The 27,100-nt window shown below is 29.7% G+C and overlaps 1 protein-coding gene across 2 annotated transcripts in view; it reads left to right on the forward strand.

Moving 5' to 3' along the window:
• Positions 1–27,100, forward strand: part of LOC132938019 (melatonin receptor type 1A-like) — a 131,937-nt gene that overhangs the window by 80,094 nt on the left and 24,743 nt on the right. For both annotated transcript variants that reach the window (XM_061004671.1, XM_061004672.1), the window contains one exon: positions 20,352–20,610. In XM_061004671.1, coding sequence (XP_060860654.1) covers positions 20,352–20,610 — 259 coding nt within the window. The remainder of the gene's footprint in view (positions 1–20,351; positions 20,611–27,100) is intronic.

The raw sequence follows: 27,100 nt of genomic DNA on the forward strand, positions 1-27,100 counted from the left end.
ATGATATTTTATCATTGAATTCAAATTTAACACCATCCGTTACAGTGATCCACTTGTAACCTACTATACAGCAGAGCGACATCCACTTATCCACCTTTTTTTAGTTTTTTTTTCTATAAATATCAATAAAATATTATTTGTTGTGTAAAAAAGCGTGAAAATGTAATACAAGGCTGCTGATATATCGTTTCAATAGCAGTTGAAAAATTTTAAAAATACATAGGCACAATTTTTTTTATAAGCATTTAAATTCAATTTTTGACAAAATTTATCAAATTTATAATTTAATAATTATTTTGTAGTTAAAAATGTATAAATGTTCAACTTTTATAGCTAAGGATTGAAAATTGAAAACAAGGCTCCACGTAAATAGGTTATATATAAATTACTTTATTCACAATAATATCATCAAATATACTCGGTAATATCATAGGCTGACTGACCGTTTTCGCTCAGAATCGTTTTTCTTATACAATGATATTATATCATTGAATTCAAATTCAACCCCATCCATTACAGTGACCCACTTGTAACCTACTGTACAGCAAAGCGACATCCACTTACTCATCTTTTTTTTATTCACTTTAAAAATATTTAAAACACCAAGCGTGTATGGTATTAGTATATAGTTGTGAACGAAAAAAATTGAAATATTATTATCAACGCGTATCGAGAAATTCGTGTTGATTTATCAATCAAACGGTTCGTCGGTAAATATTAATATATTGTGTGTGCGTTGTAAAATTATAATTATTTCAAATATATTTAGCGAAGCGCAGCGCATGGATGTCACTGCAGCATTTACACAACAATCAAATCGGATTATTTACAAATGACAATATGAGCAAAATATAACAGTTTTATTCCTCCGATTTAGTGGGAATACGTAATTTATAATTCATACTAAAATCAAATACCACCACGCAAAACTCTGCACTGTAGAAACCACCGGCGATTATAATAAATAATAATACATCGCGTATCGAGCGCACGGAACAGCGTGTGCATATTGTACAAACACACACGTCACACACACACACACACACACACACACTCACATATTATATACTTTAGGATATATAATATATGTATACATAGTATATACTGTTAAAATTATATATACCGATGTCGGATTTCAGATAAAACAGACATTTTCATTTTCGTGCAGAATTATATTATATACCTACTGTGCTGCACAATAAGCCGGTTAATATAATAATGTTATATAATTGCGTTCACACGATTTTCCGTTATAGCAGTTCCATATTTATGCATTATATATTTTAGTTGCAGCATTATGTAGATACCTAATAATTTCGCGGAATACGCTCTTGTTTAAACACGCAATATGCGAAAATATCCCCTAGGTACAGAGGTTTCACAGGATATATATATATGTATGGTAGGTACCTATTGTACGCATGGTATATAAACCATAGAGACATGTGAAGATATAAATTCATAAAAATTTTTTTAAACGTACGTTTTCAAAATCGACGAGTGTAATAATATTATATACAGCGGCGCAGTACAATTCGCGCTAAGCTTGCGATAATGGTCTGTTTTCATGAATAATTTAAAAATTCAACAATTTTTATTATATGCTGGCATCGGTACCTACGTGAAATTTATTCCGAATACGTCACAACTTACGTCTATAATATATACATTGGTATATAATGGCAAACACTGCAGTGGCGTGTTAAAAGGAATTTTTTTTAATTACAGATTGCATCATCTTGATTAAAACGAGTGTAAACGCTGTACGCAGCAGGCTATAGAGTAATTTGGTGGCCGTTGTATAACTTTATAATACATTAAACGTAAAAAATTCGTGTCAAATGCAGTATTTTTTATATATAATATATATAATCTCAGAATGTTTCTATTAAATTATATAGTATAATATTTACAATTAATTTCAATACATAGACGAAGTTGTTTCTCTGCAGCTCTGAATTTGTTTGTTAATTATAAGTGCTTAGAACTTCTGGAAAACTAGAATAATATTATAACTGCATAATACGCAACTAATAAAGAGACAAAACCGGACATATTATTATATTATATATTTATACATATTATATATACTGATGGCTGAACAACCATTTTAGTTTTCAATTGTCCATAATCATACATAATATAAACTCGCTACTTTTTTTATTGTTTTATCTGACCGATTATAACCGTCAAGTTCACTGTGTGTTAGTACTATAAATAACAGTAATTTAAACTTTTAAGACGCTATTATAACATGCACGTATAATATTATATAACTTATTTTACTCGGGATTTACTCGTTAAAAATTTTGATACGCAATTTTAAAATAACGACTAAAAGAAGAAACTGCATATTTTTACTCGTAATTATATTTTCCGAATGACTACTATAATATATATGTAATATATAATAATTAGGTAATCAATTTTAATAATTAGTTACCTAGTAATTGCAGATAGATTATACTATACCACATGAAATGCATAATATCAAATTTATAATATATTGTAACCAGCTAAGAAATGCAGTCCAAATGTCCAATATACTATAGTAGTCAGTAACAAGTACTTAAGTCTCATACCTATATAGTATATATATGATCGCTGTTTTCTAACATCACTTTTCGTAAACATTTCATATATTTTAATAACTGATATATTATAACTATATGTCCATATTATTATATTGATTAGTCACTAGTATTTCTTTTACTGGTCATTTGTATTATAATACGTATTTTATAAAAAAAAAATATATATGTTCTATAAAAATAATATAATATAAAATACAAAATGCATGTACTGTAAATATTGTGTTAATTATAAAAATTATAAGGTAAAAATAAAATAATAACGAGCTTAACCATTAGGTATTGTTATCGCAATATGTTTGCCCGACATGACACGCAACCGCACAAAAAATATTGCATTTTTTGCACATATTATCTACTCGTATACTGTTAGGTGTATTTTTAATTTATTTAATTGTTTAGATGAAACATATATTATATATATTGTATATATTTCGTTATTATACTATTTTATATTAAATTCTTAAGTATAGAATATTTTACCGTAATAATAAGTTATTCATCAAAAACTTTCCAAAATTGGCTACAAAATTGAATTAACACATTGTATAACAAAGGAAAACTACGGTGATTGGGAGGGGAGAAAATGCCCCCTTTGCCCCCCCCCCCGGTTCCACCCCTGTCTAATTAAGTCTACAGCCATATTTCGCTATTTAGCTGTCAGTCTTATAATATAATAACTGTGATCAGGTTATTATTTTTCTATAAAATGCTTTCTATTAATATTTCCCTATGCGGATTGATTTATTCTACTAGGTATATTACGCATCCAAATGGTTGCTTATTAGACCTTGGTTTTAAACTTAACTGTAGTCTTGATCCAAGATCACCGTGGAGATAATAACATGGTGTATAAGAAATTATAGAGACCCTTGATTTTGTTATTATAACAGCAAAACATTTCAAAAATAGTTTTTAGTAAGGTTAACCTAATCTATAAGTTATAATCTACTCTGGAGTATGGTAGCATGATTCAGCGGGATCCTTATACCATTGGATCTCATCAGATTTGGTGTTTTCGCTAAACCACATGAATATTCAGTGGTAACCATAGGATTGACTATGTTAGCTGAACGAGCCGGCATGAATTTAATCTGCGATTCCTTGATGATGTAGTGAGCATACATAATATGCAAAGTTAAGCGTATAAATAGATTGTTATTGTAGTAAACGTATATTTAATTAATGCATACAACTTGGTATTGTCGTAGACTTTTACTATGTGTATTTTGTATATTATTCTGCGAGCTAGTGATAGATAGGTCATAGGTATATGCAATATATATTATAATATACATAACTTATAAGAGTGAAACATATAAATTATTAGATAAATTGGTGATCACTAATCAGTAGGTATAATATTTAGGCAAGTATAAGTAATAAAGTAATTAAGCCTTTTTGTTTAATCGAACGATCTGTATTCATAATAATAATTAAGGAAAGAATAGATCTATGATCATGTCACTATAACCAGATGCTGGAGATGCATATAATTATAACATAAATACGGCTAAGTAATTCCACATCTAATTAGATCTAGTCTAATATCCCAAATGGTAAGGATTTATGTGAGTCGTTGCTCCACGTAACATAATTTGATGTTATTTTGAAAGTAATAGAAATATCTTTTGTTCTTCTTTGTACGTTTGACCATTCGAAATTGTATTAATTTATATTATCTCAAAATATATACACTTTGCCCAGTTGTGTTGTTATAAGCACTACGTCGTAAAATAAATAAATAAACTGTCGTCGTAGTACATCCTGCACAGGGAACACTCCAATAATACCATACCTACTTAATAAAACTGATTCACAAACTTTGCTATTCGCTTATTAATTTTAAATATCTTCAACGTCAAACCAGACTTCTTTCCCTTTTAGTGTTCCAATATACACACGAATTACATGTGAAATAACATTTAAGATGTGCTTAGCCAATGTTCACCATTATCACCATTTAATCAAAAAATATAAATCTTATAGGTTCATATAGTAAATAGTAACTTACATGCGTATTGCGATTTGTGATCAAATATATATATATACCTATATGGCTATATCATAGTTATATTATTTGTTATTACTATTATTAGTGTTTAAACTCACATGCACCTTTTCGTAAAAGTGCTTGGCCATTTATATATATATATAAATAAATACACACATTAAAAGACAGTATGAATACATACTGTATAAAATGTATAAAAACCTAGCGTTTCTAAAATAATATTTCTTTATATTATTTCATAGGTATAACTATAATACCTCTTTTCCTGCAATTTTTTTCTCTTAAACTATTGGTGATCAGTATAATACAACTGTAAACTGTAGGTTGCACAATTTATTGAACGGAATTTATCGCAGCCGGGGTTCGCACGCGTCAGAGCCGTTCATTTCACAAAATAGAGAATTTTCTGTAATGTATAAAAAAAGGGTACGCTCAAATCGCATAAGCCACGGAGTGGAATTCTCCAAAGAGTATGAAATAAAAAAACAAACTGATATTTTTTGTATTCAAATATCGTCGAGATTATTTACGTATACTGCCCCGAAAACGCACGGCTTGTATACACATTTTGTCACAAGAATAATTGTTTTAGGAGTTGTACATTCACATTTCACATACCTATAATATATTTTTCTCGTCACTTCGAATACTGTACAATGTTCTCGTTTAGAAAACACTACTTTACAATCATTATACAAAGTGATTCACCAAGCAGCAAGCATGCACACTCCAATTTTTTCTATAATTATGCTTTTATTCAAATTCTGATTTTTGGAACTATTATATAAATATTAATTATATTGAATACCATATTTTTGAATACTTACTCGATATTTTTCGTACCATTTAAGTAGTGTATCTTGTGCCGATACAAACATCTGATTTTCAATTGGAAGTATTATAAAAAAGGATTATTTTGAATTAATTGGCGGATATTGTTTTTAAAAATGTTGATCCACCCATCTAACACCAAAATTGGAACGAGTAATTTCCTAATTTTATTATTAAACGTTATGTGCACATTAAATATAAAAGATATCTCTGGTTGTACACATAATATATATAGGTAACATTAAATATATTGTGTTATGGTTGTATTAATAATTATTTCTATGCCTTTATTTCAACGAAAAAATCTAGATTAGATATTCGATACAACAGGAAGGATAGGTGAATAGTTTGATTTATGGATTTATACAAACATTCGTAACAGGGGAAGTAGGGGAAGTGACAATGGGTGATGCCATTGGTAATATCCCGCGTATAATAGTATATATTAAAGTATATTATCAAGGAGGAAACACAATTTTGTTTTTATTTTGTCAGAGTATAATAAGTCACGGTCCCAGTTTCTTATCAGTGATACAATTTTAAGACATGGTTTGAATTAATGGGATAGTGTTTAATGTAAGTTTTGTGAGAAAACGCTTATAATGTAGTTTTGCAAGTGTATTTGAAGTTTTTATTTGTAGGTCGTTGAGTAGGGCTATTGGTTTGTTATAAGCCAGGGGACAACAGTAATGTTACAAAGAGTTATATTTTGAAACGCTTGAATAGAACGAATGTTTGAGGGTCAAAACTTAAAAGACGTTTAAAATAAATTTGTGAAAAGAATTGATCAATTTATAAATATATTGATTATATTATAATAATAAATGACTTTATCAGCAACATTGTACTAAATGTTCAATTCTTAATAGCTACAAAAATTATACAATACATTTATAAATTTAAAAGTAAATTTGTCATAAAATTAAAAATATTTTAAATATTTATACAAAATATTTTAAGTTCAAATATTCAAGATATTTAATATAATATATACGGCATACGCAGTATTAAATTAACCGTATATTAAAATATCATGTTTTATAGCTCATAATTATGTATTCAAACAAAGGAAGTAAAACCAAAATGTATTTATTTAACAATGTCATAAAACAATGAATTGATTTCACTATAAATACAGTTTAAACTTTAAATGGCTGTAAAAAAATTATTTTACAATCGTATTGTTCATATTATTATATTATTTTTTTTCAATTTCCTTAAAAAGTTATTTAAAATTCCAAAAATTATTTATTTTAAAAGTACCATCTGTGTCGAATTCGTAATCAATATTCAATATTGTACTAGCATATATAACTTTTTGAAACACTTTTTTCCTGACTAAACCTATACGGCTATAATAAAATAAACAAATTACGCGTACAAAAAGAAATATGAACTTGTTTTTCAAATGTTTGAAAATATATTTTCTTATGTACTTTGGATAAAATATTTTACTTAAAAGCCCCAAAAACATCGATTTACTTTTAGGGTTGTAACATTTTCCTCCTTATTATAAACCATACAAAACTGAAAAATAATAGATTTCGACCGAGATGATAAACCATTATTATGACTCATCGCCGTATTATTCTCTATTCAAAGAAAATGTACTCACAAGAAACGTTTTTGTCTATGTTTTGCACTAAAGTTGAGTAGAGTTTACGACAAATATAATATTGTAGAAATGCGTATTTTGTTAAATTAATTAAATCTTTTGTGAATTATAATTTTTATTAATAATTAAAAAATCAAAATTTTTCTGCAGACTGGAAACCTGTTGTAATAATTAAATTTACAGTTAAAATATTGTACAATATTATATTTTTTGATTTTTCATTATATTATATTATATTATAACAATATTATAAAATTATTGAAAATAATGCCGCGCCTTTTAATATTAAATTAATGACGCCATCGCTGCAAGTGACACAGCATTATACATAACAAGAGAAGTTGAAGGATTATTTTAATAAGCTTAGAAAATTTGATATTCAATTCTTCGGGAAAACTTTAGGGTGCATCGTTATCCCAAAATATTCTCCGATTACTAATGATAAAAAAATTATCTTTTGTTGCACACTACATTGTACTGACCTAAATAATTAATATACTTCCACTAGAATAATTATAACGAGTAGCCATTACTTATAAATAATTGTCACTTTAAATAAGATAATGTTTAAAAATTTAAAAATAAATATAATTAGAAATTAAAATCTATAGTCAGTAAGCCATGGATTTTGTTATAAAGTCCATAACATATCTGATATCATATTATATAGATTATTATATATTAACTAAATATTATATAAAATAAACTGTGCAGTGCTTAATTCGATTTTATTCATTAATTTAAACTTCCAATTATTATGCATTTCCAAAAGTGTATATATTATATTATTTTAAAGAGATTGTAAATTGACTAAGCGAATATATAAACGATTTCGATTTTTCATTCAACTACTTTTAGACAGTTTTTCGATTGATGGACGTCTCGTATATCAAATCATTTTTAAGATAACTTATCCATTTTGTGTGCTATTTAATTTATGGAAAAATCTTATCTACATATTCTACTTATTGAATAGAACTTAAACTTTTGATTTGTAAATGATTTATGTGTTTTTTTTTGTTTTTTTTTTTTTGTCACGTGTTATAACTTATAATTATTTAAACATATTGATATATTACCGAATAATTAATTAATATAAATCACTAAATTTATTTTATTTTAATATAGGTAGGTTCAGTGTACCTATTTTGAAAAAAATTAAGAGTTCGGACTTAAGTTAAAATAGGCACGGATTAACTTTGTCCAATTGATCTAATATTTAGTGTAGTTAATTTTTGTATGTATATGTATATTTTAAGGGCAAAGTAGGAAATCGGGCATTGTGCACAGTGATAGTTTTATTTTAATTAATTATTACTAAAAAGTAATGTTTATTAAGTTTATTTATTATTTATTAGATAAAAATAGAGTATTTACATTATTTACAATCTGTAATATTTATATATACAATACAATAAGTAAATTTGATAGCTAATATAAGGTACATATTAGCCATGAAATGGCGTGAGGAGGGAGGCCCACCAGTGTGGATACCCTCTAACTTGGGTAAAAAGTAATGTTAGTCACATAGGATAACATTGTATTATTTGATTTATTATCACATACTCAACTATTATGGCACGTAGAATTATAACGTAGAGATTTTTGCATTTACACCGATTGGTTTTACATAATGTATGCGTACGTAATTGCGTACAATTAGATAGGTATATCTCGTAACTACCAAGTCGTGGTATCAAACGAATAAAATGTGTAAGAATAGTTTTGTAGTGTTCTTGTTACGTATAAATACCATTCGATATAAATGTAGGCAGGGTACCTACACTTTGCCCGGCCAATGTATGATCAATTTGAGTAGGTATTAAAAATGTATGGGAATTGTGCACAGTGCCCGGGCATCGCATAACAATGCCCGATTTCCTGCTTTGCCTATAACGTATTCACTCTTTTAGGGGGAGATGAAAATAATTTTTTTTATCATCTATGGCTAAGGAACACATTAATGTAGGTATTATGTAAAATATAAGGAGGGTATTTAAGGGTCATCATAACGGTCGTTGACTATCTTAATAATATATAATTATTCTTATATAAGTACATATACCTATACTATACATATCATGTTATATTATAGGCATATTATTAGTTTATTATTAAATATTCTATATTCTATGAGGATAGTAGGATACTTTTATCGTGAAAAGGTCTAATTAATGTTTTATGTATTAAAATAATTGAAAAATTATACACTTTGCGTGAAAAGTAATCAAACCTTAATTTTAAAAGTTTCTTGAGTGTTGTAGTATTTTTAAGAAAAATGTCTGCAAGTATCAATCATTCCTTATAAGCCACGTATAATTTTTATAAACTTTAAATTACAATTATCTGTACAACATTGAGATGGATTGCAAATTTTAGTTTTCTGTCAAAGCCGCAGCCGCAATAGTTACCAAAAGTTATAACTTATTAATCTTAATTTGATTGTTGTAAGCCATTAAAAATATTCCACTATTATAGTGCATTAACCTAGTGTTTATGTTTTTTTTTTTTAAGGATTATAAATTTAATAAAAAAACGATGCATTATTCTACAATGATATTAAGTTGACTTATCCGGCTATAATGTAACTCAGAAGTTAGGAGTTTAGAACAACGAAAACAGTACGCGTTGATATTAAATTACATAAAAATGATGAAATATAATGTTAAATGTTTATAGCCTGAAAACACGAGTATAGGGGGTAATTTTCATAGTGATTTGAACCTAATGGCTTGTAAAGAATATTGCTGGTGGGTGTTGACTCTAGACGGAAATGTTTATGTAAAAGAAAAAAAGCATATTTATAAACACAAGACACAATACTAATTTAATAGAACTTTCAGTCTCAGACCTACATACTTTTCGTAGATTATTTCCGGTGTATATTATGTTGAAACTAAAATAATACACTTACGTGAGAGTTATTAATTAATTATAATATTATGTGCAGAATATTTTTAACATAGAAAATATTTTAGTCTTCTAAAATCGATACAGTATAGTATTATAAGTTTTACCTATATTCTTCATAAAATATAATTGAATTTGAAAGTTTTGAATAAAACTTACTTGTTTAAATATTTTGACGGATATCAAAATTAGATACTACACTAAATAGTTTTAAATGAAATTAATGACGAAACGTTATGGAAATATAAACTTATTTTCCTATAGATTTTATATATTTTCTAAATGTTTGTCTTACTTCCGTACGTCACGTCGTCGCTATACGTACTCAAATAATAATGTATAGACTCGATTCACCGCAAGAAGTATCGAAACATTGTGTCATTAATCAATCACAACAACAATTTATTATGTACTATATGAGTAAAAACTTTGACGTATCCATACACAATACATTTAACGAGTCAACTCAACCGAATATCGCTAAATTATAATGCTTTTATTATGTATCGGGGAAAAATTAATATTTATTTTTTGGTTATTTAATAAAAACAAAACGAATAACTTACTAAACAATTTGCCTACAAAATCGAACTGGAAAATGATTAATCTTTTCGTTACAACAATATGTACCGATGGTGTATGCATCGTAAAACAAAATATATGGTACTATAAAAATGTACGTATAATAACGTCTTTATCTATGAATAATTTTAGTATACTTAAGACTACAAGAGTAACAAGTGATTCGCTTATGGGTATTTTTATTTAAAAACATATTAATATATCATTGTTATATTATACCAAGTAAAATATTTTGTTTCATTAAAATATGTAAATTTGTCGAAACTCCAATACTTTCGATAATCTCCGTACTAAAATGAAAGCGCGGATACGGATTAAAAAAATCACCCTCCCAAATTCGTACGTTTTCGATTTATAATACTAATTCTAACAGTTTTATATTCCTCGATAATGTTCTCAGGAGAATTCAAAAATCGTTTAATTATGTCAGTTTGATTTTCACAGAATCAAAATTGTTTTAAAAGTTTTTTTTCAGTTTCACAAAATATTGTTTTATTCATACTATAATATTAAATATTTATTTATTTTAGAAGTCAAATAATATTCATACACAAAATACGCAGTACGCGTTATAAAGCACTCGTACTTTCAAGCAAAAAGTTTTTATTCTTTATATTTCGAATATTATATTTTGTTCTGCTTAAAGTTTTTTAAACGGGTTATCTAAATATATATATATATACATACGTCATACATATCATAATAATATTATAAAGTATAATAATTGTTATACATTGTGCAAATAATAAAAGAAATGAATAAAAATGTTGTTTCTGTTTTAAAAAAGCGATGATATAACGTTGTGCAAAACGCATCGAACGCCGTAAACAATCGTAAAATATGTTCTCCGTCTCACTGTACGTAGTGATAATAATATAATATGGTAGGTAGTGAGATAAATAATAATTATGACCTGGGCTATGAGGCCGATGAGGCGGACGGCGTATAACTCTTGCCAAATTGACTTGTCGGAGAAGCCTGCAATCGCTGCGCATGGTTCTGGAGCAAAATCATAATATATACCTATGTATATTATTCGTCGGCCAAAAACCATCGACACTGCTTTTCGTCTATATAAGAGGGGTAAAAACGAAATCGTCGCAGAGATGCAGCCTGCACCCGTCCGTGCCAAATCGGCGTGTTCGCGTTTCACCGCGGCCAATGCCAAGACAGTAACAATAATAATAATGGTGATAACAACAAAATCGGCTATACATATTATATTATATTATATTGTTCGTTGGCCGGCGAATGGTCGTCTACTCGTCTAGACGAGCGCGCGCGTGTGACGTGTGTTACACCGCGCGCGTACCATAGATGCAGTGCGCTCGTAGAAGTGTGTTCGCGCAGTTTACACCGCGGAGTCAAGGAGTATATATATATATATATAAGCAAAGACGATGCGAATACCGGGGTAAGCGCAAAAATACATCCGTGAGTATACCTACGCTCGCTAAACATAAAACATAAAATAGGCACGAGACGTTTGCGGACGTTCTCGTTTGGTCTGCAAATTATGTCTATATAAACTCGTGTTTAAAGTCCACAACGATCGAGCGGTATAAATATATGAGCTCGGCGGTGAACGTGGTATACGCGCGCCGAATACGCTGCACGAGCATCACGCACCAGACATAATATAATATACGCCTATGTATATACCTCGTACGCATCTCTCTCCGTCGATTCATTTAAAACCACCATCGCGGTGCAGACGCTCGGAGTGCTGTATATATTAAAGCCGGTATACGTCGTATTTAGTCTGAGTTTTATTTTCTTTATTCCAATGCACCCGCTCCGAACGATCGGTTAACGAGTTGGATTTCGCGTTTTTATTTTTTTTTTTATCCACCCCCGAAAAAATGGGCAATTTTTTGTTGAAGACAGTAGATGTCGTTCACTTGTTTACCATACCTAGCAATACCAGATGACTACGATTAAACCGTGCGCCCGTTGTGCCGATTTAAGATATTATATTAATATAGTTTTAACTTATAGGTACATTTTCGTCGGATTTTTATAAAAAATTTTTTTTGAAACCGGTGTGACACATTATAAAATTTGAATTAAATTAGCACACGTGTAGACCGCATATACCTAGAATATGATACCATTGATGTGGAAAATACGAAATCGAATAACATTTTCATTGACGATACATATGGCCCATAAGCGCGTCACGTATTCTTTCAACTGCTGGCAGTGGTTCGAATATACCTTTATATTATGCACATCGTTGATTTTTCATTATTTACAAAACGCATCGTGACTACTAATACCTATGTTCAATTCTATCAACACGATCTATATGGCTTTTAAAAGATGATGGCAAGAAATAAAAGTTTTCAAAGAGGTTTTGCTGATTTTAATAGGTAGGAAATAACACTTTTATTCGTATAATAATATGTAATGATATTCTGCAGTGGCTCAGTGCACAGCCGCTGTTTGCTTTTAGTTCAACCTATACCAATAACAATTGACAATTAACTACTTTTTGATTTATAAATCTATTAAAAAACGTATAAAACAATTTCAGTAAACAATAACTAATTAATACCTATATATATATGTGTGTGTGTGTGTGTGTGTGATTAATTATGATAACAGTATACATTTATAATATAACGTACCTATACTAACTGTATAGTGTATATACTGCAGCAGTAAGAGACGTATTTAATGGAGATCCAAGAGGGCTTGAGCCACAAGTGGTACAATTGTAAGGGTAGTTCATTTTTAACTGTTTTTTTTTTATATATTATAAATAAAAGTAAAAACATATAGAGGGACTTAAAAAAAAAATATCAGTTTATCATACGTAATAATATTATATGCAACGACATTATAATAAGTTATATAACGTTGTATTAGGTAGTTTATACTTAATAATTTGAGGTGGGCATTTTTTTACTAAATCTAAATGTTTTAATACGTTCCTGGCAACAGTAGGTACTATAATAATTAGTATACTGTATACTTGTATACATAATATGTATACATTGATTGTCACTATACTTGGTTTATGTCATTCGCCCTAATAATATGTCTTTGTGATTTATAGGTGGTACATCTCACAGGCATAATATGAATCGTAATTGTATGTACATATAATATAATTAATATAGGTAGGTAGGTACCTAGTTATTTCTTCCATCATTAGAAGTAGGTATTAAAATTTACAGTTGTAAGCAGCATAAAAGGTTTTATCACAATAACAAGAATGTTAAATTATTAAATGGGTATATAACTAAATAGAAATAATCAATTATACGTTCATGATTTTTACGTTTGGATTAAACGCTGAATATACTACATGATTATATTGTTTTCCAATATTCCAATTATTAAATTGTGATTTGTATAACTCTAGGCTCTAATTAAAGTTTAGGTTCAAAAACTCAAAATATCAACACATAATATATAATATACCAACTATAATATAGGTTAATTTTTATAAGTATCAAAATTGAATCTGAGTTTTTTTTACAGTTTTAATAAAACCAAACAGTATTTTATGTCCTCATTTTAAATTTGTTATTTATTCGTTATTATAATAGTTATAATTTTGATGATTTAATTTAAACAAGTGTGTAGGTAGATATAATGTATATAAATAAAAAATCACAATAATGTTTCTTACTGTAAAAAGGAATCTTAAGAATGAACAAAAGTACAAAAGAATTTAAATTGAATTTATATCATTATTATTAACAACTTTACATAATTCAATTACAGCTATAAGAAAAATAAGTTATCAAGGTGAACTGTATGTTAAAAAAAACAAAAACAAAAACAAAACTTGCAAATTTTTTTTATTTTTAAATATAATATTCATTTAAGAATAACGGCGAAAAGTTAGATCGAAAGTTGTTCTCAAATGCCCTGTATGATTAATATTAATTTATATGCAAGTTTAATATTTATGTATTCATTTTTAAAATCCTAAAAATTCTAAGCATATTTGAATAATCTCTCAGTAGTCTGTTTTGCTTATTATACATTTCGAGAGATTTAAATATATTTAATTAAAATCACCTCTATGCTTAAAAGCAATTACAATAGTGACAAAACGGATGTCTTAATACTATGACAAAATTACACAAAAAATTAATAATTATTCCTATAATTTTAATCCTTTAAACAAAGTTTACTAACTTTAAATAAAATGAATACCTACTGTGTTTATAATATACCTAGAAATTTTTTATATTTCATAGAATATATTTTTAATATTTATCTTTAAATAAAATAATAATACAATAAAATAAGTTGACACTTGTCAAAGCGAGTACCTACTCCAAATGTACATACCCATAAATACATACTCAAAAATGTAATTCATTATTTATATAATGTAAATGACAGGTTCAAGAGTATAATTAGGCAATTTGGTTGCTAACCTTATGAATAAATAACATACAACTACAATTGTTAATTGCTCTGAAAACTATATTACAAAAATACTAATCTAGAATAATTAATGTTGGGTTCTATCACTGGATGGCCTCCCTCCTCATGTGTTCATGTTGTAAAAAAAAAAAAAAATTGTATGTATGTGTTCAAATTTGCTTATTATGCCTATTGTAGCATAGATTGTAAATATTCCAATAATAAATAATAAAAAAAAAAAAGATTAATTATTATAATAATTGCAACTATTAAACGTCAGGCAGAAGAAAATTTTAAAATTTTGAATAAAATTGTGTGTAATTTCCTCCTGTGCTATACATATAGTACAAATATTTTATAGCACAAAAAATATTTATTTAAATTCTTATAATTTTACAAGTTTATAATATTTATAATAAAAACACATATTCAAAAATGGGATTATACTATTTTACATGCAGCTATGTACATACAAATTTTCAATTTTTAAAGTAAAAATTCTTATTTTTACATAATTATACAAACTTCTGAACAAACGGCAATTAGACTCCGTATAAATCAGAAACTATATTGTTTGAAATAATATTATTATTATTATAATTATATTATGTTTAATTTCGAAGGAAAATAAACTTTTCCAAATATTGAATCATAAATATTAATAATGGAAATACTAATAAAAAAGCAGAATAGCATCTAACAAGTATAGGTATATAAATATTGACCTGTCGAAACATTTATATAATAATATAATAACTAATAAGCATCATATACTTATATCATCTTAAAAAGGTTATTTATTGTTAGTTCGGTGCATTTTTTAATTTTAAAGTTTAGTTACAACGTCGTTTTTGTTCGTTTGTAATAACATATTATATCTTACACTGAACACGGTTTTCCGTCGTCATAGACCTCGGAGAAGTCTAATTTCCTATACGTATTCTTCAGAATGACGTATTTAGGTCACCCGAAAACTATGTGGTTAATAAAATGCAAGTCTGGGCATTAACTAGTCATAAAGTTAAGTTAGTTTTAAATTGTTTACATTACGAGTTACTTTTTTTAATTAACTTCAAATTTTACAAGTTATTTTTTTTTATATGACAGATATATGATATCTTATAATAAACATTCAATCATTATTCTGTGGTTCAATGGACAATTATTTTACGTCTTCGTCCTTCGGTGTATAAATATCACATTATTGCCCTTTCGAGCAGTCGGTTGTCAATTGACAGATTAACTCAGTTAGAGTAAGCTTTAGACTTTAGAGCCGTTTACCCGCAGGTCATATTATCGACGATGTGCTGTCGAAAACTCGGGTGACTCTCGTATTAGTTGTTGTGGGTTTGCGATAAGTTCGCGGTAAATTATTTAACTTAAATGTTTAAGTTCGTATTAATTTGTTGATCATTAGCATGTCGGCATACGGCCTCAAACAACTGTTTATAGTTTGCAGTACTGCGGATGATTTGATTGCTTTTTTACCAGACGATGTTGGTAATGATATAATATAATTTTCATTCGCTTTATTTTACGTATGTTTGCTTTTCATTAGGTACCCTTTGTTAGTTGATGCCGGTAGACATAACGAAACCCGCATTAGGCACACAATTTAATCTGTTGTGTGTTTGTTGTGCGTTTTATGGAAATTGTGAAAACCGTTCGTTCTGTTGAATCGTTGAAGAATAATATAATATGCACTGTGTACTTACTAGCAACTAAAATCTATAATATTTTATTACATAATACACAAATTCTCGAAGTTGTGTATATTATATACAATTATACAAATTGCAAACATCCATATAGGTGGTAATATTATAAATAAATGTTATAAAATCTATTCGAATGTCTTCAACCCCGTTCGTTCTTACTGACTTATTATAAATATAATATCGTTGTAGTTTGGTTTCGTTCAATAACTGTATAATATTTTAGAAAATAGTTTTCTCCGTCATATTTATTACCTACGTAGCTACTTCAGTGGCGTATTTACGGGGGGGGGAGGTATCAAGGGGATCAATCCTCCTCCCTCTCCCCCCTATAGGCTGTATATAATATGCAACATTTTCGCAGTCCTAACTTTAAAGTCGGGGCTACTAGATAAAAACATATCCCCCTCCAGGGGCGCCATTTGGGGTATCGCAGCGTATACATTGGCGGCCCTATTTTTCGCCGTATCATATTGGCCTGCCTTAATTTCATGCTGGCGCCGATGCCCGATGTATCAGTTAAATTGAATTAATTGAAATAATTAATATAAGAAAAAAATATTTTATAAATAAAGGGATATACATACTACATAGATATACTTAGATACCTATTAAAGAAACAATATGTATATTAATGAATTATACTTTTACCATAGTGTTATGACTTAAAATATTAATTATTTTTCATCCCTAATAGTAAGGTTAGAAAAAACTCCAACATGGCTACATTTCAATTTTCATTATTATAACTGTGGCCTGGTAAAAAATTTGGCAGCCCTATTTTAAAACTGAAATGGCGCCCCTGCACCCCCCCCCCCCCCATGACAATAACCTAAATACGCCACTGAGCTACTTATAGATATATTTGGTTAACCTACCATAAACTTTATTACTTAGGTAAAATTCAAACTATATTATTACACAAACGTAAGACGACAACAAAATACTGGGATGATTACCATGTAGGTATAATCTTATTTAAGTTAAAAAATAAAATAATCAATTATTGTTATTAGCTGTATTTAAGGTGTATCGTGTATTAAAACGTGTTGTTCCCTAGTAGCTGATAACTGATACCAACTTACTATAAGTACCTACCTAACCATTCATATTATGTTTAACAAATTTAATTTTTGGAACAGATTTTTAAGAGTATGGCCCTACGTACCAGTACAATATTATTATGATCTAAGCCATAAGGTATAACTACCTATTGATTATAAATACTAGTAGTACATTTTCTTCTTTACATTTTAATTTATAGGTATTCCATTCAACTAATAAATATAATATATTAAAGAAATTGTATACAAAAAGCCATGCCGTATAAATAGCCAATAGGTAACAATAAAACTATTCGCATAACCTATGATTTGTCAAAAATATTATAATTATGTTTATTTTATATATTTTATTGATAAATTTATAATACCATTTTAGGATTGAAAAAATCACATACCGAATTTTTTCGCATAAATAATATTTTTTAATTAGCTATGATTGTATTTTTTTATCCATGTAAATTTTATTAACCCGTATTCGTTGTGTTGTGCTTTGTACTTTTCGTTATTTGCATTTTATACAATTATTTTCACAATAAGGGTTAACAACTTTTAACACTCGCGTTCACTTTACAATTTACGCGTTGCAAAACCATTTAATAAACGTATTAAAATATGTTATATATAGTTTGAATTCTCCTGTTACACAGAAAAGAAGGTAAAAAAAAATTTTTCCTGAAAGCCTGACATAAGCCATATTACATCTTCCTGTCATCCATAATTTAAGTAATCTAACAATAACGTACCAACATATTTTATTCATGTTGACCACACGTGACATAATATTATATTTTGTTTGCATACATCCAACGTTATACATACCTACCATATACGTATCATACGTTACAACGCACTATAAAACATGTGAATAAAAAAAAAGTTGAGGTACGTACAAATATTTTATATTATATAGGTAGGTATATATTTTATATTATATTTCGGTTCAGTTTCTATTATCATTAAATCAAACCGAATAAACATCACAGTGATAAATATTATAATATATAATATTATGTAGCAAAACTATTTTGTATGAATATTATATGGAATAAAAAAGTCTTTTGTAGGTAGATTTAATTTGTATAAATGTACGGTACCTATGATAGGTTTAATAATTATTTTCAACATAAAACAAATTCCCGGTAAAAATCAATAATCCATATCGAAGACAATACATTTTCCTTTTATACAATATAATATTGTCATTGTAATATATATATATATATATCCATGAAAGTACAATAGATTTAGAAATTTAATAGGTGATTACTGATTAGGTAGGTACCTAACCTATATATGTGGTGATTTGACTTATTGTTATACGGTAATCACACATTTCCTGAGGCAAAATTATAACTTATTTTAATGTGCGTGTGCGCGTGCTTACTTTAATCTTACACAACTATATAGCGAACTTCTCAATACTATGATTTTCACCCGCAGCGACAGCATGTTATATTATACATACATTTTTATTTCATAAATATATTTCTTCGCATATCGACAAGTCTGCAAAGGTCGAATATAAATAGGAAAATTGTATAAAATGCGTCTTCGCCACAACGAACATTTGTTCAGTTGCAGGCCACTCATAATTCTCAGCGTTGTCATTCATTCATCATTAATATATTTGTCGTTTATTTGTTTACGTTTATGGTTTTCTCCTTCTCTCACTCTCTCTCTCTCTATCTCTCACTGTCCCTCTATTTCTCTCCGTCAATTCCAGATCGATCCATTTCACCATGGCGTCGTCAGTGGCGGCGTTTGACATGTTTATTAAAGCACGCATACGACACGTTTTCTCCAAGGTCGTTTTCCACCAGAAACTCATTAAAAGGAATTTTATTAGTAGCTGCTATACACCCGCCTGAAACCCATCGTCGTATATATCCTTTGCAGAGAATCCTTGGCTAAAGTATGGCGCCGACCAGCGAAATGTGTCTGACGTCGATCTGTTCAGAGTTAATCAACTCCCGCGACGGCGTCGCATGCAATTATTTTACTCCACAGTTTTAGCCAATAGCGTGTTTGAATTTCATTTGTAGAATTCCTATGTAATAAAAAAAAAATGTATTAAAATAACGTCGCCAAGTCAGCACGTAGCTTATTACAACTGCTGCGTACAAACTAAAGTATAATCAAATAGGTATAGTGGTGGTTTTAATAATACACATAATACATTTTTTAAACTTTTAAAAATAACCACGGAGTTAATAATTAATGTATGGAATACCTACATTGTTTTGATGTGTTTCAAGGTTGTAAATTTAAAAAAAAAAAAAAGTGTTTTTCGGAAAAAAAACCTATGATGTAACTGTAAAATTAATTGACGACATTAGACATGAACCCAAATCCAAATCTAATACCTACATAGGTCAGGTTATATATATTAGGAAATATACATTATGTATTCTTTATGTATGAGATACCTACTGTAATATTAATATTGTTATGAATAAATACATAATATTTAGACATACAGTTTATAAAAAATATTAAATCAATGGTAATATTTTTTAAGTATCAAATGATAAATATTAATTATTAATAACCAAGGTACATATTATATGATATAAATGAAAAAAAATATGTTTTTATAATATCGTAAACTATAATATTCTAATACTTTATTTTTAATTTCAGAACGCTATGGTTGAAGAATTTAATAACACGACAAACGCGATGAACGTGACCAAAGCCTTCGTAGAGTCAGTTATGAGCACGACGATGATAAACGACGGGCCGCTAGTGGACAGCGACGCCGTATCGCCGGTCACGTTGAGCATGGAATGGAGCAGGGTGGCCAGGCTGTTGATCATGATCGGCCTGTCCGTCATCGGCAGCATCGGTAACGTGTACATGATCAGCTCGGTAATGATCGAAGACCATCTCAACAAAAGGGGTGAGTACCTATAATTGCGAACGATCAATATTTTGATGTGTAATAGAATTATTATTATTTTTGTTTTATGAGTTAAGATGCACTACACAGGCTGATATTTATAAACATAAATCAGTGGTTTATGGGGCAGTGATTTTTTTAGCTTATATGTAGCTTATATTTACATATTTTAGTGGCTATAACCATGGGGTTTATGCCGAACCAAAATAGTTATTTCAACATACATAATACATAATATTATGTATGTTATGTATGTTATTATATTATGTTTAAAATTATATCAAAAGTAAATACTTATATACTGTACAGTGTACACAATGATTAATGAATAACTATAATATTGTTTGAACGAAACGGAGTGGTAGGGTTTCCACCCCGACACTCCCGTTCTACTTCAGAATATTAAATCGAGAATATAACATGGATTGTTGGTTAGGTTAGGACTTCGGTTAGTATATATATATAAGCTATAAAACATACTGAATAACTTAGAAATTTTCTAAATAGAATACCCGAATTATTATTAAATAAAATCAGATTCGTGTTTACTTAAGAGGATATCAGCCTTCCCAGCCTGATATTTGTTATCTCTCTCAGACCCGCACGCGCCACATAGACAAAACATATTCACGTGTTAAGTCATTTTTTTTATGAATTTTTAATAATCATTAACCGCTAACCTTAGAGTAAAATTACCTATTACAAAATTTAAATTCAGATTTAAAAATAAGAGTCAATATTTAGACAATCCGTGATATGCCAAATTCTCAAAAATATTATACTCGGTAATTCTTATAGTGGATAATTTTTCTCTAAGTTTACTCAAAAATATAAAAAAAAAAATCATTTTGCATGAGTGCGTTTTGTTTATGTTGCGAGTGGAGTAGTGGACCAAAAAGATAAAACAAATACCTAGTGCGATGGTATCTTTTTAAAACCTCCACACAGGTAGCCTCTGATTCATGTCAAAACAATTGCTCAGCAACTCAATTTAAATTTAAAAAATGCCATTGCAAAGAATGACATCGTACAACAGCTGTATTAATATATTATACAATATCCTGTATATAGTTACCGTAAAGTTGAACACTGTTTAAACCATATCGGGTCAGGTTATACTTCATATAATATTTTCCTCTCAGTTGAGTTCCTATGGTATCGTGTAAGACGTACCTATATATCTGCGTTAGAGATTCAGAGAGAGAAAACTAAAAGATATTATGCACGATCCAATTTAAAATTTATAAATTGTTTTCTACGTTCACGTTTAATAGTTTAATATAATATATTTGTATGTACGGTATATACTCAAAAACAGTGTACACTCAGTTGCTTATATTTTTCAGTACCCTATATGGCTATATACATATACATGATTTTGAATTCCGTTTGCGGGATACGAGACTAAACTATTGGATCGTAGATTCGTATAACTTGCGATTTTTTAACCCTTGTATTTTGCGTGTGCGCAACAACTTAACTTTTTTCATGGACACACTACGGTATATTATGTACATAATATTATATATTATACTATATATTGTAGATATATTATATTGTTCTAAAAAAATATTATATGGAACGATGCCCGTGATGCTGCAGCAGTCTGTTTGACGACATCGTCCGATGTCAAGGTGGACATTCGTCTCGACTACCAGGTGTTCATTGTTATAATATATTATTATTAATTCTAATATTGTGCGTTGTCACTTTGCAAAGTGTTGTACTCTGTATATAGACGTGCAACGTAGCATTATCAATATTATATTTTATAATTTATAATATAATAATATATTCTTGTCCGTCGCGTCGTCTACTCTATATGCGCTTGCAGACGATATTTTATAATAAATATACGTGATATATTAGTATACCTAACAATCGCAAAACCGGATCAATTTTCACAAGCACCTCTGCGTGGGTATTTTATTCCGATGGATTTGCTAAACGCGGTTTAGGTACATATACAGACGAAATTTATAGATATCTTGACGGTCGTCAACCGTTCATTTACCCGTGTAAATAATAGCCGAGACGTGTGTATGGGATAAATGCTCGCTTATAATGTTTCGCCTCGAACGACATTCTGCTGCAGCAGCGCAGTATATCGCTTTTTTTTCGATATATATAGACTCTAGTCTCACTATACTCAACAATTTATTATGATCAATAACGGTTTAGGTAAGTATAGAATATATATATATTTATATATTGATGAGCTAAGATTTCGATACTGGTTTTCGACCAGGGGTCTTTTAAAATGCCGCTGTGCATATTATTGCATTATTTTATATTACCTATATTATAATATAGTCGGCGGCAGCTTGCGATAGAGCTGCATTTATTGGAAATTGTTATCTTGCGGAATTCTTTTTTTAAACACCTCGTTTCTTTTTTTTCATTAAGTTAGGTAGGTAGGTACTCTATACATGGTATACAATACGAGCGATTTCTCGACGTGCCTAGTCATCGCTAAATACAGTACAACAAATGCGTACCCACACGATAAACATACCATGTACTTATGATATGACACAACTTGAGTGTTACAATTTTCTTATCATGACATATTATGAAAATTTTATAAATTTAAAGATGATGATATTATTATCTAGTAATGATTTTTTTATTCACTAAAATATCAACATTTAATAAAATCAAATACTCACTTAGGAAAACCATAAGTCATCAACAAACTCGTAACAAAATTCCCTATATAACAAAATAAAACGATAAAATTGATCGAGATCAACAACGAATTATTGAAAACTTTTGAAAAGTATATCAACTATATATCCGCAAGTGGTCAAGAATCTCCGATATTTAGATACCTTGAAATGTGCCGCTATACTCCTGATATATATTATATATATACATTTATAATTTATATTATATTATAGTATCTAGAATCTAGATACAAAGCTCCGAGTCTAGTTAGTAGTAGGTAGTATCTTTTGTCCGGTCCTGAGGGTATTTGAATAAAGGTTTTCTCTAACGGTATCTCCGGAGTCCGGATATACTGCGTGGCGGCGGCGGCGTACGGCAGACGGGGGCTTATATACTGAACGACCTGTGGGAATTGTGTTTATACGTATATATACACATTATACGTTTATATAAATATAATACACGTGTGGCTGTAACGAGACCTATTACATACGTATATACCTGTATAGTATATATATTATATACATATATATGGTAACACCGAGCTCCATCTTTACCACGTCGTTATATTATTGTACTATATATTATATATATAGATATATACGGTCGGTGTTGGGTAGCTGGTATTTATAAGCTGTTGATGGTCTAACATTTAATGCCGTCTAAAACTCTTACTGGAATGGCCGCACAGGTGGTGTTTTAAAGGCATTTTACGTCGTGTACGGATAAACCTCCTTTTCGAATAACATGCGTGATATAATATAATAATAAAATAATTATTAAAATCCTTCCGGCTTTCTGCTCAGAATAACACACGATATTTCACGGTAAGATATTACATCATTCATATAACATTATATGTAGTGTATGCAGTATTTACATATTAAAATTATGCACCTAATAATTATCTTAACGCATTCTAATAATAATCTATTAGTTATTACATATAAGTCTATACTGTAATTGATGTTTATGCATTTGACCCAGCGTTTTAATAAAAATAATTTTCTATAATATAGGTACTATACGTGATGATTCTGTTGCAGATAATGTTACTTTTCAAGTGACCCTAATGGTGAAAATCTAATATAACATTGTTTGTTTTTCCATTATTTAGACCAAACATTTTTGTGTTCATTTAATAATAACAGAATTTTTGTATTTAAACTATATTATCTCGATTTCAGTAACTATTATAACATTTTTACAAACTAAATAATCTTCAAAAACTGAATATTCACGAGATAATCAAACACGAGTAGATAGATATCATAATATATTTAAAATGAGCCACAGGCCACTTTTACATTTAAAAAAAATAAGCTCGAGATTATCAAGAGTCAACTGAGTCGGGACTAGGGTAAAATGTGTTAAACCATAATAAAATAATATATTCTTTGGTTCTATGGAAATAACTTTTGAAATTAAATGTATGTAGATTGTGTGTACGTATACAATGACCTAGTAATGTTATATTTGTTTAGTCTACTTTTCAAACTCCATTATTTACAAGCAGTTTTGAAGTTTTTGTGAAGTGTTCTATACTTCTATTTTTCTGTTTTTCGTACACACGCACGTATACACACTTAGCATTGGTTTGATAATTTATATACGTTTGTGCTCTGAGAATCGAGATAGATATGTCAATTTCAATTAAACCATAAAATAAATCAATGCACGTCCTCATTTCTAAATGACTACGGCAAAAATGATTCAACTGAGGTTATATAAACTTTGAACGGTTATATCTAAAGAAACTTGTACCGTTCCATTAAAGCCCGTGAGCTAGGTATAACAAGTCATTGCGTTCGAGCAATAAATAACTTCTAACTAGAGAAGACAGACGAGCACACATCGCGTTCGTTTTGATTTACTGAGCCGTATGATTGAAATAACTACACATTTATTCTACATCACTCGTTCGGCCGTATATACATTATACATACGAACATATATGCGTACACGGCGCATATATATAGTGACGCACATACGTACTGTAGGCAGGTACATGATTGCATACCGCATTTCGAGTAGCATATGCATATACCGGTTAATGGTTACCTATTAAAAAAGGTAAAATGTCGTCGAAGATGTAAATTAAACTCCCCGAGGCGACTATACAATATATACATCATATAGCCATATAGGTACAACACGCGCGACGTTTCCAGACCAAAGAACGTACTTACGTATAAGGAATCCAATCGTATACCTTTTCTACATAACGTTTATCGCCCGTCATAAAATCATGAAAGCGATGTCGTAAACGTGTATTATATCATAAAAATATGATAGGTATTATATTATTATAATAATATTATATACGTTTAGAAGTCGGAGCAGCTGCAATATCGCGCGCCACAGCGTTCTCTTCTGTCGGCAGATCGCTAATAATATATTAAACCCACGACGCAGCTTTTTCGCACGTCTGCCGCCTTCGTGTCTGGCAGTGCACTCCCGCCTGGGGCTGCGGTCGGCCCCGAGGGTCTTGCGAGTCTCAAAAACGATATCGTGCACCGCCGGTTATATTCATCATGATATATTGTATTATATTGCGTGTCGTCCAGTAGCGTACATACTGTGGGAGGGGGAGAGTGGACTATTAGGGCTCTTGGTATTTTTTTGCTATGTTCATATAGATGTATAAAAATCGAGAGGGCAACGCGCGTGTATAACCGTCACATGCGCCAAACTTCTAAAAACCCTTTAAATAAAATTTCACTTAAAAAAATCTGAATATTTTGTTTTTGACTATGCAATGTTTATTTTCTCGAATAAACCACATCCTTTCGATTTTTATGGCATATTTTCTATACAAAATAATTTCAATGTTAAACATCTGCCTGGGGGGGGGGGGGGGGGGCTCCCGCGGCGTCTCGCTTTTTTTATAAAACCCTTGTTGTTGAAAATATCAGAGTACGCCACGCTGGCGTCGTCGTGCCCGCGGGACCGATGTCCTGCAGCCCCCGAGAGTGTCGACCGTTTGAGATCGTACGCGAAAAGTTTCGAAATGGGGCCGGCTGCAGCACATAGGCGTCTCATCTCTACGTCGGATGTTCCGATGTTCGAGTGTGACGTGGAGACTGTGCGGGAAAAACGCGTGACCCGAATGCACTGCTCAAACATGTACAAACGTGACCTAAACTTTGAACACCTCCGAGTGCGCTGCAAAGGCTGAACCCTCGATTTATGGTACACAGTCGTATAATCCGCACGGGACCATAATAATATCATACACGGCGAGGCCTTTTTCCCTCCCGTCCAAAACCGCTGCGCGACGCGCATAATATAAACGAATTTCTTTTAATGGCTCTATTTTTTTACTTTATATTATTATTTGTCAGTGTTGTGCGTTTTTCCCCCATGCGACGAATAATAATAATAATGATAAAACCATATTAATATCGTTATAATTAATATTATCAACGATCTCTAACGATATATTATATTATTATGGTTTAATAAAATTATTATACTCTTCGCTCTAGGCGTTTATACTATGTTAACATGATTTATTTCTAAATAATAATAATATGTACTCACCACATTACCACACCTTCTGTTAGATTATTATATTATATTATATAACCATGATTTATATACAATATACGTCCCGCAGCGTATAATATTCTCTCTCAGACCTCGTTTTATTCTCAACACTGTTACTCTGCAGCACTCCCCAGCGCAGTTGAAGTTTAACTGTTAAACACTCTTCATTTAAACCTACACGAAATCTCCGTATTCTATGTATAGAACGTACACACGGGTTGTTATAATATATTTATTATATTATTTGAGACCTAGATGCTCGTGTGCATGCATT

Source organism: Metopolophium dirhodum, chromosome 2, assembly GCF_019925205.1.
Source record: "Metopolophium dirhodum isolate CAU chromosome 2, ASM1992520v1, whole genome shotgun sequence".
Classification (NCBI taxonomy): domain Eukaryota; kingdom Metazoa; phylum Arthropoda; class Insecta; order Hemiptera; family Aphididae; genus Metopolophium; species Metopolophium dirhodum.